Source organism: Girardinichthys multiradiatus, chromosome 13 (genome assembly GCF_021462225.1).
Source record: "Girardinichthys multiradiatus isolate DD_20200921_A chromosome 13, DD_fGirMul_XY1, whole genome shotgun sequence".
In the NCBI taxonomy this organism is placed as follows: domain Eukaryota; kingdom Metazoa; phylum Chordata; class Actinopteri; order Cyprinodontiformes; family Goodeidae; genus Girardinichthys; species Girardinichthys multiradiatus.
This window is the reverse complement of record NC_061806.1, coordinates 30,996,495-31,013,227: the sequence shown is the minus strand read 5'-3', so window position 1 is coordinate 31,013,227 and position 16,733 is coordinate 30,996,495. Positions and strand designations below refer to the sequence as shown.

Here is a 16,733-nt window from a genome sequence, read left to right as displayed (position 1 = left end):
CCAGGTACTCTGGCTTCCTCCCACAGTCCAAAGACATGCCTGTTAGGTTAATTGGTCTCTCTAAATTGCCCTTAGGTGTATGAGTGTGTGTATGGTTGTTTGTGTGTTGCCCTGCGATGGACTGGCGACGTGTCCAGGGTGTACCCTGCCTCTTGCCCATAGACTGCTGGAGATAGGCACCAGCTCCCCTGTGACCCACTATGGAATAAGCGGTAGAAGATGACTGTTTGCACCATAGTTGTTATATTTAAGGTTCACTGTTATGTGTTGTTTGCTATCCAGTACACTGTATTACTGTCCCTTCACTATATTAATTTTCTGTTTGTTTGAACATGCTAGATGCAGCTTGAGTCCACACAAAACTAATCTTGTTCAGCTACATGCTCTGTATGTTTAAGAATGACAATAAAGCAGAGTTGATTTGAAAATGCAGAAAAGCCTGTAACTGACAGATAATATCTTCTTTTTTAATAAATCAGTTTTAATAAGTCAGTAGGACCACCTATATTTTCACCTAAGTTGGACTAATAATCAGCTGTGTTCTGTCATTTTGAGAGTACCAGCGGTGTAATAAAATTTAAAAGTATACACAAAATAAAACAGTATCAATCACCTAAAAAGGGAACCCCAGTAGTGTAAGGGGTCCCTAATCATAAATTGCTACATATTTAATTATGTCTGTTTACCAAAGCATCAAACTATGATGACTTTCCTGGCACAAAATTCATAAATTCTTTTAAGTCTTAATTAAGAATTGTATTTTAAAGACTGGATTTAAAATTAGGATTATTCTGTATAAAACTGACTGACAATGTTAAGAATTTTGTGCATAAGAAGTTATGCGCTCCAAGATGCCCCCTGTTGATCTATGAGCCTGAAAGCAGAGGCTTGGCTCGCCTATGCTTTAAACCAACTATGGTACAAAACAAACAAACAAACAAAAAAAAAAAAAAAAAAAAAAAATCGGTGACAATATAAACCTTTATTATTTTTTGTGCAAATGGTGATTACAAAAATATTTTGTATTCCCCGGTTATCAGAAGGAAAAAAAATATACACCCTTGTTTAAAAGCAGTAGAGGCTGTGGTACATAAAAACAGAGACAAAGACATAAAAGAGCAAAATACATAAAATTCAATCAGCACAGTATTTCTTTTTTGGGCAGACATTTATAATTATATTAAACACAAGTCATTTACAATATGATGAAAAAAACTGTTTACAAGTTACAGTGGCATTGTAGATATAAAACTTATTTTATGTAATGTGTACAACAGCCTTTTTTTTTTTTATGGGAACGTGTGCTTGTTGACATCTGGATCTTCGAGCCCAGTATCCATTAGCTGGAATTTCTTTAAGATGATTAACATGTGAAATGGTTGAAATTTAGATTTTGGATATGAAAATAAACACTCTTGCTTTGTTGAATTGTTCACCTTGCCAATAAAGAACTGAATTATTTGGTGTGAAGAACCTTGTTTCTTTATTACATGATAACAAGTCTTGCCATACCCACGAACCCAGTTAGAAATGAGCTGAACGAATGACTCACGACCACGGTCCTCCTACATCAGTACTCGGGATAAGATGGCCGCTGAGGGAGAGTATGAGTCGATCTTGTGCGTTAAACCAGATGTCAACGTTTACCGCATCCCGCCTCGTGCTTCGAACCGCGCGTACAGGTAAGCCAACACCTGCGGGGTTTAAAACAGAACTGTTTGTTGGGTGGGGGGTTACGGGTGCTTGGTGTAGATCGGATCCGACATTCACATAGACAGTAAGCCAATGAGTTCCACTAATGCAGATGAAACTGTTGTCCTTATGCTTTGTTATGTTTAAAACATGCCCACGGTGTTGGAGAGTTCAGTTTTTGACTCCTTGTGTGGTGTAATGGGATCGGGTTATTTGTCTTCATGCCGGCAGGATCAATATGGGCAGGTTGCCAGAACAGTACCCAACTCCCTTCATCAGTTAGAGGTGTGATTGAATGTACTACTGACCCGAAAAGCAAATTAGAAACTAAAATCAGGTTTTGCTTTTCATTATCAGAGATGCATAGATTTTTTGGGATAAGGACTACACGGATACCTACTATTATGAATGAAAAGTTACAAAAGCACAGTATAATGATGGGATATTTAATAAATGGTAAATGGATTGATAGTACTTTTCTGATCATACGACCACTCAAAGCGCTTTGTACTGATCCGCAGATCAGTAGGCAACTTGGGGTTTAGTGCCTTGCCCAGGGGCACATCAACATGTGGCAGGAGAAGGCTGGAATATATATACAGTACAGACCAAAAGTTTGAAAAAACTATGAATTAACACATGTGGAATTATATACTGAACACAGAAAAAAGTGTGAAACAACTGAAAATATGTCTTATATTCTAGGTTCTCCAAAGTAGCCACCTTTTGCTTTGATTACTGCTCCGCACACTATTGGCATTCTGTTGATGAGCTTCAAGAGGTAGTCACCTGAAATGGTTTTCTAACAGTCTTGAAGGAGTTCCCAGAGATGCTTAGCACTTGTTGGCCCTTTTGCCTTCACTCTGCGGTCCAGCTCACCCCAAACCATCTCGATTGGGTTCAGATCCGGTGACTGTGGAGGCCAGGTCATCTGGCGCAGCACCCCATCACTCTCCTTCTTGGTCAAATAGCCCTTACACACACAGCCTGGAGGTGTGTTTGGGGTCATTGTCCTGTTGAAAAATAAGTGATGGTCCAACTAAACGCAAACCGGATGAAATAGCACGCCGTTGCAAGATGCTGTGGTAGCCATGCTGGTTCAGTATGCCTTCAATTTTGAATAAATCCCCAACAGTGTCACGAGCAAAGCACCCCCACACCATCACACCTCCTCCTCCATGCTTCACAGTGGGAACCAGGCATGTAGAGTCCATCCGTTCACCTCTTCTGAGCCGCACAAAGACACGGTGGTTGGAACCAAAGATCTCAAACTTGGACTCATCAGACCAAAGCACAGATTTCCACTGGTCTAATGTCCATTCCTTGTGTTCTTTAGCCCAAACAAGTCTCTTCTGCTTGTTGCCTGTCCTCAGCAGTCGTTTCCTAGCAGCTATTTTACCAAGAAGGCCTGATTCACACAGTCTCCTCTTAACAGTTGTTCTAGAGATGTGTCTGCTGCTAGAACTCTGTGTGGCATTGACCTGTTCTCTAATCTCTGAGCTGCTCTTAACCTGCGATTTCTGAGGCTGGTGACTCGGATGAACGTATCGTCCGCAGCAGAGGTGACTCTTGGTCTTCCTTTCCTGGGGCGGTCCTCATGTGAGTCAGTTTCTTTGTAGCGCTTGATGGTTTTTGCAACTGCACTTGGGGACACTTTCAAAGTTTTCCCAATTGTTCGGACTGACTGACTTTGATTTCTTAATGTAATGATGGCCAATCGGTTTTCTTTACTTAGCTGCTTTTTTCTTGCCATGATACAAATTCTAACAGTCTTTTCAGTAGGACTATCAGCTGTGTACTGTATCCACCTCCTGCACAACACACTTTTTTGTTCAGTATATAATACCACATGTGTTAATTCATAGTTTTGATGCCTTCAGTGTGAAGCTACAATATTCATAGTCATGAAAATAAAGAAAACTCTTTGAATGAGAAGGTGTGTCCAAACGTTTGGTCTGTACTGTATATATATACTGTATATATGCCCCTAGGCAAGGGGTGTACTTTTTTTTAATGTGATTGCAGTTTATTATAATTATGAGGCACAATTTTATTTGCATCACATCAGAGCAAAGCGTGGTTCTGAGTTTAGTTATGTCATTGCAGTACAGCAATGATACAAATTCTAACAGTCTATTCAGTAGGACTATCAGCTGTGTACTGTATCCACCTCCTGCACAACACACTTTTTTGTTCAGTATATAATTCCACATGTGTTAATTCATAGTTTTGATGCCTTCAGTGTGAAGCTACAATATTCATAGTCATGAAAATAAAGAAAACTCTTTGAATGAGAAGGTGTGTCCAAACTTTTGGTCTGTACTGTATATATATACTGTATATATGCCCCTAGGCAAGGGGTGTACTTTTTTTTAATGTGATTGCAGTTTATAATAATTATGAAGCACAATTTTATTTGCATCACATCAGAGCAAAGCGTGGTCCTGAGTTTAGTTATGTCATTGCAGTACAGCAAGGAAGTTGAAAATACTTTCGAAATAATTGTGGAAAACTTAAGCATTCTTTCAACTTTTTTCAGTTTAATCCCAACATATTTGTATTACGTTGAGCCTTAAGACATTACATTAGAAGCAGACAGAAGACCTGCATCTCTGAAACTGCTGTCTGTTACCTTTTGTCTGCAGGGCAGCTGACTGGAAACTAGACTCTCCGGACTGGTCTGGTCGTATGAGAATAACAGCCAAAGGCAAAGTAGCATACATCAAACTAGAAGACAAAATCTCAGGTTCGAAATGAAGATAGTTTACTTGATTTTTTTTTTTACTCTGAGTCACACTCCCTGGATGGTGGGAGTCCTGCTGTTGTGACTATGAATCTGAGAATATTATTTATTATTAATATTTTAATAATTTATCAAATAATATTTTCGGTCTGTTAAGGGTTGTCCTGTGAATACCAGTCCAGTAAGGCGATGGTATTAGGACAAAATCAAAAGGGTGAGCCAAGCTCTGACATTATTGAACAGCATAAACCCTGCACACACATGGAATGAAATCACACAATTTCTTAAAATACAAGAATTTATTAACAAAAATAAGTCAACTCAAAGTCAAACATATTTCAATCAACAAACTCTTTACTATGCTAAAACAATCCAACTAAACTACCAAGCAGAATTAAAGAATAACGAAGATTAATGGGCTATGAACAATATAAACAAGTTGATTAAAGATGATTGAAAACCATGACCAAAAGAGTGATGCAACATTACCATGCAATGTTTATGTTTGAGAACCAAGGATTATCTTGACGGATCTGGAAATGAAGTTAAGTTAGTCTTGGAACCAACTTAGGCAATAATCAGCAAACCTTTAGACAACCATTCACAATGCAAGATAAGATAAAATATTATTTTATTAAAATAATGTTTTAAAGAATGATCTGTTGAATTAAACCAACCTTCTGGCTGACTAATTCTCAATGGTGTCTCATTATCTGACTTTATTTATTGAAATAATATTTAAAGAAATATTAATAAGGAAATAGTAAAATATTTAGGGAGGTATTTTGGAAAAGAACCAAATCTTTCTGGAGAAATGGGGCTTAATGGTGTTTACTTATCAAATTTAGCATAATAATGTTAGGGAAATATTATTTACTAGATTGAAAAACTAACAACCTTTCTGGGTAAATATTGTTTGGCAGCAAGCACGTGTCCTTACCTGTTAGCAATTAAAGCTAACAAAAGAAGCTGATAGCTTAGCACCAGAATCAAACACACACGTTTAAAAATAGTGTCAATAAAAGGGTTAAAATTCATAAGCGCGGACGGCGCGTTATGGACGATCTTCTGTGTTTAAAATCACCCTTCAAGTAAAGTTTGTCTTAACTTTAAAAACACACAAACACAGAACACAAAACGGAGCACCTGTGTTGCAGATAGCCTGCTAGCACCAAGATAGCTGAGTTCAACACAAACAAAACCAAACTTCATAAAATGAAAAACGTTCAGATCATAAATCTTTCTCTATTACTCTGCCCAAACTCTAACCTCGTATGAACCATACTGAGGAGTTGTCCGGGCGACAACGAAGTTTGAAGAAAGCTCTGTGAACAAAGGGTTAGCTTCCAACTAACCTCCGGAGCAGTGCCTGGGCGGCCCGTTCTGTCCGCTGACCAAGCTGCACGTTACCACGGTGATGCGGCTCCTGTTGTCCTCCTTTCAGACCGGGAAAAACCGCTCCACATGGCTTTGTAGAGACAGCGTCTCTACTGGGGACTACTCTGGAACACAGTTTGCTTCTGCAGGCCTCAGAGAGAAAGTCAAGCAAAATGCTTATACCTTAATTTCCCCTTTTTATGAATGAATACCGGGTACACAAAGAGTAATTCATCCGTACTTAACTTAGTGCATATGATCGATGATCGTATGACACCCTTGGATCCAGTTTGAAGAGTTTATGTCTGATTGCCAGCAAAGAGACATTAGCACGCTGTCTCCCCTGCCAGCCTCGGATGGTGTCCGGGTGGAAGAGAAAGGACCATTGGAAAGGTGGGGGTTTTATACGGGCAGTGGCATCATGGAAAGTCCGCTGCTACCCCCCTTTCCCCTTCTGAAGTTGTGCTGGAAGTCGGTTAAATGCAATTTATTTTGAAAGTTCCAGAAAAGTTTGTACTGGAGTTTTAATGTTGAAATCCATGGCTGTGGTCCCAACACTGCCAATGCTTACACTTCCACTGAGAATGAAAACACATCTGTGTTAAGGTCATACAGACTGCATGCACATTACTGTGCTAGCATTAAATGCAAGTACTCTTGACACTTATGCAGTTTGAAGTAAATAAGCTGTACAAGATAAACTGGTGCTATTATTTCTCTACGGTTTTTACACATGTGCCCTGTGGTCCTGCAGGGGAACTGTTTGCCCAGGCACCTGTGAAGGAGTATCCTGGTGTTGCAATGGAAACTGTCAGTGATTCCAGCAGATACTTTGTTCTGAGGATACAGGATGACAACGGTGAGGATATTGACAGTGGCTTTTAACAGTTTTTACACCCTTCGAATGTTTGCATGCTACAACCACAAACTTCTGAGTTTTTAATGTAATTGTTTTTGGTGGTTTACCAATAGAAAGTAGTGCAGAACGGTGACATGGAAGGACAAGAATACATGGTTTTCAAAAACTGAAAGGTTTGGAATGCATTTGTATTGTGCTGCTCTGAGGCAATACTTTATAATCATCTTTCGCTGCAGTTATAGCTGCACATCTTTTTGGGGTATGTCTCCACTAGCTTTGCACATCTAGAGACTGACATTTGTTTCTATCCTTCTTTGCAAAACAGTTCAAGCTCAGTCAGATTTGATGGAGAGTGTCTGTGAAGATAAATGTTTAATACCTTCCACACTTTGTCAAAGACTTTGACTGAACTAAACCATTCTATGGGAGCTCTTGCTATATGTTTAGGATTGTTGTTCCAGTTTAAATTGTTTTTCAGTCCTTAACAGGTTTTCCTCCAGAATTTATATTTAGGTCGATCTGTCTTCCAATCAACTCAGATCTGCTTTCTTGTCCCTACAGCATGATTCTGCCACTGCCAGGTTTCGCTGTGCTGATGGTACATTCAGAATGATTTCCAAAGTTTTCTGCCAAGCACAGCATTTTGCATGAAGTGCAGAAATCATCTGATCAGAGCAACCTTTTCCAAATATTTGCTGATTTTCCTAAATGACATTTTGCAAACTGTTACCAGGACCTCTTATGGTTTTCTAATAACAAAGTCCTTCTTATTACCACTCTTCCATAACAGCCAGATTTTTGTAGTGCCTGACTAATATTTGTGGTGTCGACAGGATTATTCCACTTGAGCTTTGGATCTGTGCAATCCTATTGGCTGCTGTTCTTTTTAATGGTCTCCTTGCCTGGTCCATCAGTTCAGATGGATAGCCATATATTGCTTGGTTTGCAGTTGTGCCATACCCTTCCCATCTTCAAAAGATAGACTGGACAGTACTCTGTGAGATGCTCAATGTTTGGTGTATTGTTTTATAACCTAACCCTGCTTCAAATGTCCCCATTACTTCCTGACATATCTGCTGTGTTCCTTGTTCTTCAAGATGCTGTTTGTTCACTGATGTTCTCTAACAAACCTCTGAGGCCTTCACAGAACATCTGGATTGATGTTGAGAATAAATTACACGTTAGTTAGTTAGCTATTTGACCTCCAGAGGAAAGTGGTTGCATGGATTTCATTTTAAGGTATTGAGTAAAGGCATTTTAATACAAATGCACGACTTTTGTTTTTGGTTAGTGAAAAATGTTATACCATATATCCTTTTTGTTCCACTAAGAATTGGTCACTGCCTTTTGTAGCTCTATCACTTAAAATCCCAATAAATACAGCAAAGTCTGTTGTAATGTGACAAATGTGAAATATTATAGGCAGTACAGGGCCTTGCGAAAGTATTTGGCCCCCTTGAACTGGTCAACCTCTTGCCACATTTCAGGCATCAAACATAAAAATATAAAATTCAAATTTTTTGTGAACAATCAACAATAAGTGGGACACAATTGTGAAGTGGAATGAAATTTAATGGATGTGTCAAACTTTTTTAACAAACAAAAAACTGAAAAGTGGGGCGTGCAATATTATTCGGCCCCCTTACGTTAATACTTTGTAGCACCACCCTTTGCTGCAATTACAACAGCAAGACACTTGGGGTATGTCTCTATCAGTTTTGCACATCGAGAGACTGAAATTTTTGCCCATTCTTCCTTGTAAAACAGCTCGAGCTCAGTGAGGTTGGATGGAGAGCGTTCGTGAACAGCAGTCTTCAGCTCTTTCCACAGATTCTCGATTGGATTCTGGTCTGGACTTTGACTTGGCCATTCCAACACCTGGATACGTTTATTTGTGAATTATTCCATTGTAGATTTGGCTTTATGTTTTGGATCATTGTCTTGTTGGAAGATAAATCTCCATCTCAGTCTCAAGTCTCTTGCAGACTCCAATTTGTGCAGTGTATGACTGATTGTTGTCCTATGGACAGACTCTCCCACCTCAGCTGTAGATCTCTGCAGTTCATCCAGAGTGATCATGGGCCTCTTAGCTGCATCTCTGATCAGTCTTCTCCGTGTTCGAGATGAAAGTTTAGATGGACGGCCGGGTCTTGGTAGATTTGCAGTGGTGTGATACTCCTTCCATTTCAATATGATTGCTTGCACAGTGCTCCTTGTGATGTTTAAAGCTTGGGAAATCTTTTTGTATCCAAATCCGGCTTTAAACGTCTCCACAACAGTATCTCGGACCTGCCTGGTGTGTTCCTTGGTCTTCATGATGCTCTCTGCGCTTTGAGCAGAACCCTGAGATTATCACAGAGCAGGTGCATTTATACGGAGACTTGATTACACACAGGTGGATTCTATTTATCATCATCAGTCATTTGGGACAACATTGGATCATTCAGAGATCCTCACTGAACGTCTGGAGTGAGTTTGCTGCACTGAAAGTAAAGGAGCCGAATAATATTGCACACCCCACTTTCAGTTTTTTATTTGTTAAAAAAGTTTAACACATTCAATAAATTACATTCCACTTCACGATTGTGTCCCACTTGTTGTTGATTCTTCACAAAAGATAACATTTTTATATCTTTATGTGTGAAGCCAGAAATGTGGCAAGACGTTGACCAGCTCAAGGGGGCCGAGTTATTTCGTAAGGCACTGTATACAACCTTTTTGCATGTCACTGTAGATATATTTATTCCACATCTCTGCTTGAAGTCTATCACCACATCCATGGTGGATCTCACATCAGGATTGTCATCTGTTGTGTGCAGGCCGCAGTGCTTTCATAGGAGTTGGCTTTGGGGACCGAGGAGACGCCTTTGATTTCAATGTGGCTCTGCAGGATCATTTCAAGTAAACAAGATGGTTTTAGCTAAAATAAATTGTTCTGCGTAAAAATTAATGCTAAATGATTTTGTTTTACTTAACACTTAGTTTTAAATTGAAGAAATTCCAAGATTTTCCACCCCAAGCTTGTTTAGAAACCAGTTTCCAAGCATCCATTGGACATTATGCAAGAGACAAAGCCGAATCACTTTACCTGCACATGTAATGGGGACTTTTTTGTAAGGGGTTATTTGTTTTGAAGTTTTAAAAAAATCTATTTAAGCAAAAGTGCTGTTGTTGTCCTGCAAACAGCTCAGGTGCATTGTTTTTGAATCCATGCTGATTTTTTTTTTTTTGTCTCTGTGGATCTTTATAGGTGGGTGAAACAGGAGAGTGAAATCAGTAAAAGCAATCAGCTGGGGGATTCGGCACCAAAGCTGGATTTGGGCTTTAAGGAGGGACAGACCATCAGACTGAATATAGGAGTAAGAAAATAACCAGATTTTTTTCAATTCTCTGAATTTTTTTAAATTTATATAACAGTTTAAGTTAAAGTCAAAGCCTTATATCTTTAAAAACTCTTAAGTGAAACCTATGGTAAAGTGGAACTAAAAATACAAAGTAATGCAGTTAAGTTAAGTTTACAAATTAGATTTACAAAAACTGAAATGTGTCTAGAATCTAAAATACTCGTCAAAGCTTTTAATGTTGTCGGTTTCAGATTGTTTTGCATCACAATAAACATGCATTTCAAAGTACAAAATGTTCTGAAAATAAACATAAGTAAACCAGCAATGGTAGTTAATAAAAACAATCTCAGTTTAGATGTTTTTTTTAAAGATTATTTAGAACTCTTGAAAACAGACCATGAACATGCTCAGAACATGCTCTTCATCCTTTATCTTGCCTTTATCTTTTGTTCCATAAATAGCAGGGTAAAAGGAGGGATAAGCCCCGTCCACAAGGCTCAGCAGGAGTTGGACTTCTTCCACCACCACCTGGAGGGAAGATAGCTCCGCCTCCTTCTTCAGGCTCATCTAATCACAACATAGTTCCCCAGACAGCTGGCACAGGTAAGTAGAGCACCATACTACAGCTGGACTAGGTCAAGACTGCATAGATGAGAAGCAAATTATTCTACTGTGTGTGTCAGGTCTGGTAATCATGGAAGAATCCCGCCTTGCGCTGCTTTTCCCTACATGAGTAACCCATTTTCACAGTCATTAATGGGAGAATATTTGTCTTCTGGTTGTGGGAAATGAATTTTAAAAAGTGTGTCAGTTGTTGCTGCATGAAATGATTTTCAGATTACTTTGTCTCTGTCAGGCTGCCTGTTGGAGTTGGACAGCAGTAACTCCAACACAGTGGTTCAGTCAAATCAGACTTCAGATCTACATTTGGGAGACTTTTCAGCTCCAGCAAGGTAGACCACAATTTTACCGGTGTTGTAGATTTTGTGCCTATTGTCAACACTTAAATTGTCATGATTATGCATGGATTTTATTTCAAGCCATTATTATCATTATGATTTCAGCCATTTTTTTCTCATTTTGTTAACAGCTGTGGTTAATAAGGTTGAATGTCTTTTGAGTAATGTGAATTTGGGAGAGAGGATGCCTTATACAAACACAAGTTTTGAATGAGAATCTTTGAACAAACTCAAACTAATCAGTTTGTGTGTTTTGACTTTCAGTTCTGTTACTCCTCCATCAACGACTCAAAACGCCACAAACTGGATCCAGTTTTGAGCCGTCACTGCTTACATCAGATGTGATGTTTCATCTCGCCTGCATTTGTGTCTATGGCTTCCTGTGAACCACACTGAGAGCAAATCCCACGCACTCACCCTCCTCAAAGCAGATATGACAGACACTGTCATTCTGTTAAATTATTTCACTGACAAAACAACTTGTATTCTCTGTCATAACCTGCTGACAGTAAATGAAGCATTAATGAGTTAAAGCCATGATATGAAATGAGCCATCTGCCACACTATATAAGGGCTATGTCCTTCATGTGTCTGCATCAGTTCGCCTGTAGGAGTCTCTCTGAGCAGAGATGCCTTTTGGGCTGAGATGTATTTACATTTTATCTGTGTGACAGCTCCCTCTGCTGGCACCAAAGAGTACTAAATGTCTAAAAAAGAGAGCACTTTTGAAAACCTGGTGAGAACAACATGCAAAGAGTAAAATAGACTGAGAGATGGAGAAAGATACTAATTTAAAGTGAAAGATCAGAATATGTCTATAATACATCAGGATTTAGCTCTTAAATCTATTTTTTTTAAATTACTGTTTTAAAAGAAATAGAACAGTATGGAAAAACATTTGAGATAATTAGACATAACCCCTCAAACCTGGTGTAGCTATCCTTTTGGCTGGAATTATTTAATTGGTTAAAAACCTCTTCATATAAATCTAAATGCAGTCATAAGTGTTAAAAACTGTTTTTGAATGTGAATGTCAGCATACAAACTGTTGCTGTTTTACTTTGTCCTATTAGTCACCACGTGAATTAAAAGTATGATACAGAGTTCATAGAGCTCATTTAAAGTTGTTGGTTTATTACTGAGAAGGTATGGTATCTCATGCATGGGTGCATGAGATATTTCTCGGGGTATACAGAGTCCACAAATTAATGGTTATAGTGTAAAATTCTATATTTATTACAGAGGACTTTGTCTACTAGAACAAGAATGGTGGTTGCAAATACTGTTCTCCATGTTTTTTTTTTCATCCTTACTCTGTATTTTGAAGAAGCACAAAGGTTAAAGGGAAAATAAAATAACCTTATGTGAATCTGGTGCTCAAACAGAATGAAATGCTTAAATATTTGAAAAATATCCAAATATCAAAACAGCATCTGTTCAAAGTAATATGGACACTATTTGAGCTGAAAAAAAGAACAACCCTGTGTAGTAAAGACGAACAGGATCAGAAACTCCTCTTTTCCTCTAAGAAACTCAACCTGTCTATAATAACTTCTCCTTTACAATATTATAGGGATGCTTTTCTGTGACGGTTATCAAATCATAGCTCTGCTTTTGAAATTTACTGCTTTCCATGTGATTACTGTCGCTGAGTCATAAAGTTTCGTTTGAAGTAAGCAGTGCTGCTGGACCTTTTTAAACATTGCTTTGGCTTTGACCAATTCTAATTTAAAAGAGAAATGGGACTGAAAGTAAAATGTTTGGTTCAAATCCAAGACTGAGGTTTTGTCTGAGTGGACTAATATTGTGCTATACAATAAAATAAATAATTTCTCCACAGGTAGACTTGTAAACATATTTAATGCCTTTCAGTATGTAGGAAGTTATAAAGACATTTTTACAGTGAAATATCTTGAAAATTACAGTTTATTTAAGCAAACTGCTCTTTGGTAAAACATCTTGACTGATAATCAAGAAATCCTTGACTTTCCTGAAGGTGTTTTGTTTCAGGTAAAACTGTTGCCTGTTAACTCAGGATGGAATGAGCTGGTCTGGTCTGTAAAATTAAACATTTTTCAGTCAGGGTCCTAAAACTCACCAGATGTGTTAACATTTCCTGGAATTAACCAAATTGTTTGCTGTTGGAAATTCGAAAGCAGCAATCTGAGCACTGAAGGAAAAACTAAATGATTGTGTTGCTTCATTCTGAATGTGTTAAGGCAGCAAATTAAATGTCAATCTTTTTGCTAAAAAATCTGATTATGAATTTATTTATTTGTTGTTATTGACTGTGAATAAAAACTGTCTGCATAGATGTTTAAGATGTTCTGTGATCAGATCACATAACTGGCAGTAAGATAAAAGACTGACTGGTTATGTTGTCGTGTGTGTTATGTTTACATTACTTATATTGCCAGATAAAATATCATGTCCTTCATTTATTGCTTCTTCCATTCTCATTGTAAATTCACTGGACTAACTTGATTTATGAGCAATTTAATGAGAGAGAGCCAATAAAACGTTTCAAAGAATGGATGAAGTCTGTATTTTTATTTAACATTTCCACTGGAGTGGTCTTGTAGACAGGCTGAGGTAGTAACAGTTAAATATTTTACATTGATATGAGACAGAGATACTCACCAACCTCGTTATTAGGTACACCTTGCTACTACCGGGTTGGACCCCTTTTGCCTTCAAAACTACTTTAATTCTTCATAGCATAGATTCAAGGGTGTAAAACATCCTCGGACATTTTAGTCCATATTGAGATGATGGCATCATACAGAACCTGCACATCTATGATGCAAATATCCTGCATCCATCCATCCTTCCTTTCTTCCTTGCAGGGTTTGTAAGTGGGGGTGGGATGGTGCCTGCCTGGTAGATATTGGGCAGGAGGCAAGCAATAACGCAGAGCACCACCGTTCCACTCCATCTTAAATGTGCTCCATTAGATTGAGATCTAGTGACTGTGGAAGCCACTGGAATACATGAAACATGTAATGTTCAAGATACCAGTTTTGAGATTATTTGCACTGTGTGACATGGATAAGTATCCTGCTGGGATCTACTTGGTCAGCACCCATGCTCTGGTAAGCTGTGGTGTTCATGTTCTAAAATAGTGCAGGGAGCTTACATATACATTTTTTAAGGATAAAGATTCTGAGAGGTCTAATACTCGAATGTTGTCAATAATTTGTAGAATAATTCCATTACAAATCAGCAAGTAGAGAAGGAAATAAAAAAATTAGAGATATGAAAGAATGAGAACTTTGTAAAAACAGCAAATGTTCTGGCATCCTTTCAGGACAGGAAAATGTGATCACAAAATGGGCAGCAGTAATGTTTATTTTAAAAAGAAGGCGGTGAACTGGACTTTTGTTGCTTGACAACTGAATCTTGTATCTTACTTTTGGTGTAACTGTATTTAGACACAGATGCACAAAGAAATGAGACTTGATTGCTTACAGTTGTGGAACGGGATGTGGAATGTCACCTCGCTGGGGGGAAGGAGCCAGAGCTTGTGCGGAAGGTCGAGAGATATAGACTAGAAATAGTCAGCTCGCCTCCACACACAGCATGGGCTCTGGAACCCAGCTCCTCGAGAGAGGCTGGACTCTCTTCTACTCTGGAGTGGCCCGCAGGGAGAGGTGGCAAGCTGGGGTGGGTTTGCTTGTTGCCCCCCAGCTCAGCTGTCTCGTGTTGGGGTTTACCTCAGTGGATGAGAGAGTTGCATCCTTGCGCCTTCGGGTCAGGGACAGATTTCCCCAACACAGGAGGTTGGAGACATAGAGTCAGAGTGGACCACCTTCTCCGCATCTATTGTCGATGCTGCCGCCTGTAGCTGTGGCCGTAAGGTCCGCGGTGCCTGTCGCGGCATTAATCCCCGAACCCGGCCAAGCGTGCCACGGCCCGGGCTGTGGCAGAGGCAAAAACTAAGCCCTGGGAGGACTTCGGTGAGACCATGGAGAAGGACTACCAGTTGGCCTCGAAGTGATTCTGGCAAACTGTCTGGTGCCTTAGGGGGATGCAGTGCTTCACCAACACTGTTTACAGTGGGGATGGGGAGCTGCTGACCTAGACCGGAGACATTATCATTCGGTGGAAGGAGTACTTTGAGGATATCCTCAATCCTGCCGTCACACATTCCCTGGTGGAAGCAGAGGCTGGATACTCGAGGTTGGACTCTTTCATCACCCAGGCTGAAGTCACTGAGTTGGTTAAAACACTCCATGGTGGCAGGGCTTCTGGGGTGAATGAGCTCTGCCCAGAGCACCTCAAGTCTCTGGATGTTGTGGGGTTGTCATGGTTGACATGCCTCTTGGGGTGGTGGTCCCCCTTCAAAAGAAGGATGTTTTCCAACTATAGGGGATCACACTCCTCAGCCTCCCTGGTAAGGCCTATGCCAGGGTATTGGAGAGGAAAGTCCAGCTAATAGTTGAACCCCGGCTTCAGGAGGAGCAGTGTGGTTTTTGCCCCGGCTCTGGAACACTGGACCAGCTCTATACCCTCTACAGGCTACTCGAGGGTTCATGGGAGTTTGTCCAACCAGTCCACATGTGTTTTGTGGATCTGGAGAAGGCATTCAACTGTGTCCCTCGTGATGCCCTGTGGGGGGTGCTCCACAAGTACGGAGTCGGGGACCCTTTATTAGGGGCCATCTGGTCTCTGTAGCGGAGCAAGAGTTTGGTCTGCATTGCTGGCACTAAGTCGGACCTGTTCCCGGTGCATGTTGGACTCCGGCAGGGCTGCCCTTTGTCACCGGTCCTGTTCATAACTTTTATGGACAGGATTTCTAGACGCAGCCAAGGTCTGGTTTGGGGACTAGTGGATTTCGTCTCTTCTTTTTGCAGATGACGTGGTCCTGCTGACCACTGAGAATAGAGTGGGGGATCGACAGACGGATCGGTGCGGCTGTTGCAGTAATGTGGATGCTGTGCCGGTCCATTGTGGTGAAGAGAGAGCTGAGCCCAAAAGTGAATCTCTCGATTTACTGGTCGGTCTACGTTCCTACCCTCACCTACGGCCATGAACTTTGGGTCATGACCGAAAGAACGAGATCCCGGATACAAGCGGCTGAAATGAGCTTCCTCCGTAGGGTGGCCAGGCGCTCCCTTAGAGATAGGGTGAGGAGCTCGGCATCTGTGAGGGGCTCGGAGTAGAGCCGCTGCTCCTCCACATCGAGAGAAGCCTGTTGAGGTGGCTTGAGCATCTATATCGGATGCCTCCTGGACGCCTCCCTCGAGAGGTGTTTTAGGCACATCCCATCGGGAGGAGGCCCAGGGGACGGCCCAGGACATGCTGGAGGGACTGCCTTTTGCAATAAAATTGCACAAAAATAAAAGCTGCCAAACATTTTTACTCCAGAAAATGTTAAATCCTTTACTGTAAGAATGCCCGTGACCACAATTTAAGGCAGGACAAAAAGGTCTGAAAGGTTTTATAAATGAACCTCAGTGTATTGGTATTAATGCCCTTTAGGGTTGAAAAGGAATATAGAGATAGAATTTAATTCTTTACATAGTGAAGTGTGCAAATAATGAATGTTTTATTCCACACATTCAGTTTTCCAATAATTTTATATCAACCTGCAGAGCTTGTGCAGTTTCAATATGAGTATAAACCCATATTGAAACCATTCAAAGGCCTGGCTGTCTCAAGCTGGCACTAACCACTCTGTACACTAAGAAGCTTGTTAATGAGGAAACAGAGACAGTCATAGTAGAAGTGAGAAATGTTGTGAGACGTTAGGACATGAC

At 40.1% G+C, this 16,733-nt stretch overlaps 1 protein-coding gene across 1 annotated transcript; it reads left to right on the top strand.

Moving 5' to 3' along the window:
- The first annotated feature begins 1,528 nt into the window (after nucleotides 1-1,528).
- Nucleotides 1,529-13,505, top strand: necap1 (NECAP endocytosis associated 1). Its single transcript, XM_047382962.1, has 8 exons — nucleotides 1,529-1,682; nucleotides 4,338-4,438; nucleotides 6,567-6,671; nucleotides 9,491-9,572; nucleotides 9,922-10,030; nucleotides 10,477-10,618; nucleotides 10,872-10,968; nucleotides 11,239-13,505. The coding sequence occupies exons 1-8, from the start codon at nucleotides 1,588-1,590 to the stop codon at nucleotides 11,291-11,293; spliced, it is 786 nt and encodes a 261-aa protein (XP_047238918.1). The 5' UTR covers nucleotides 1,529-1,587; the 3' UTR covers nucleotides 11,294-13,505.
- Nucleotides 13,506-16,733: the final 3,228 nt, after the last annotated feature.

Bases quoted from the DNA above. Each gene is read 5' to 3' on its own strand.
- necap1 (XM_047382962.1), top strand. From the start codon at position 1,588: ATGGCCGCTGAGGGAGAGTATGAGTCGATCTTGTGCGTTAAACCAGAT. The intron at 4,439-6,566 runs GTTCGAAATGAA...GTGGTCCTGCAG, and splicing joins ACTAGAAGACAAAATCTCAG to GGGAACTGTTTGCCCAGGCA. The intron at 10,031-10,476 runs GTAAGAAAATAA...TTCCATAAATAG, and splicing joins CCATCAGACTGAATATAGGA to CAGGGTAAAAGGAGGGATAA.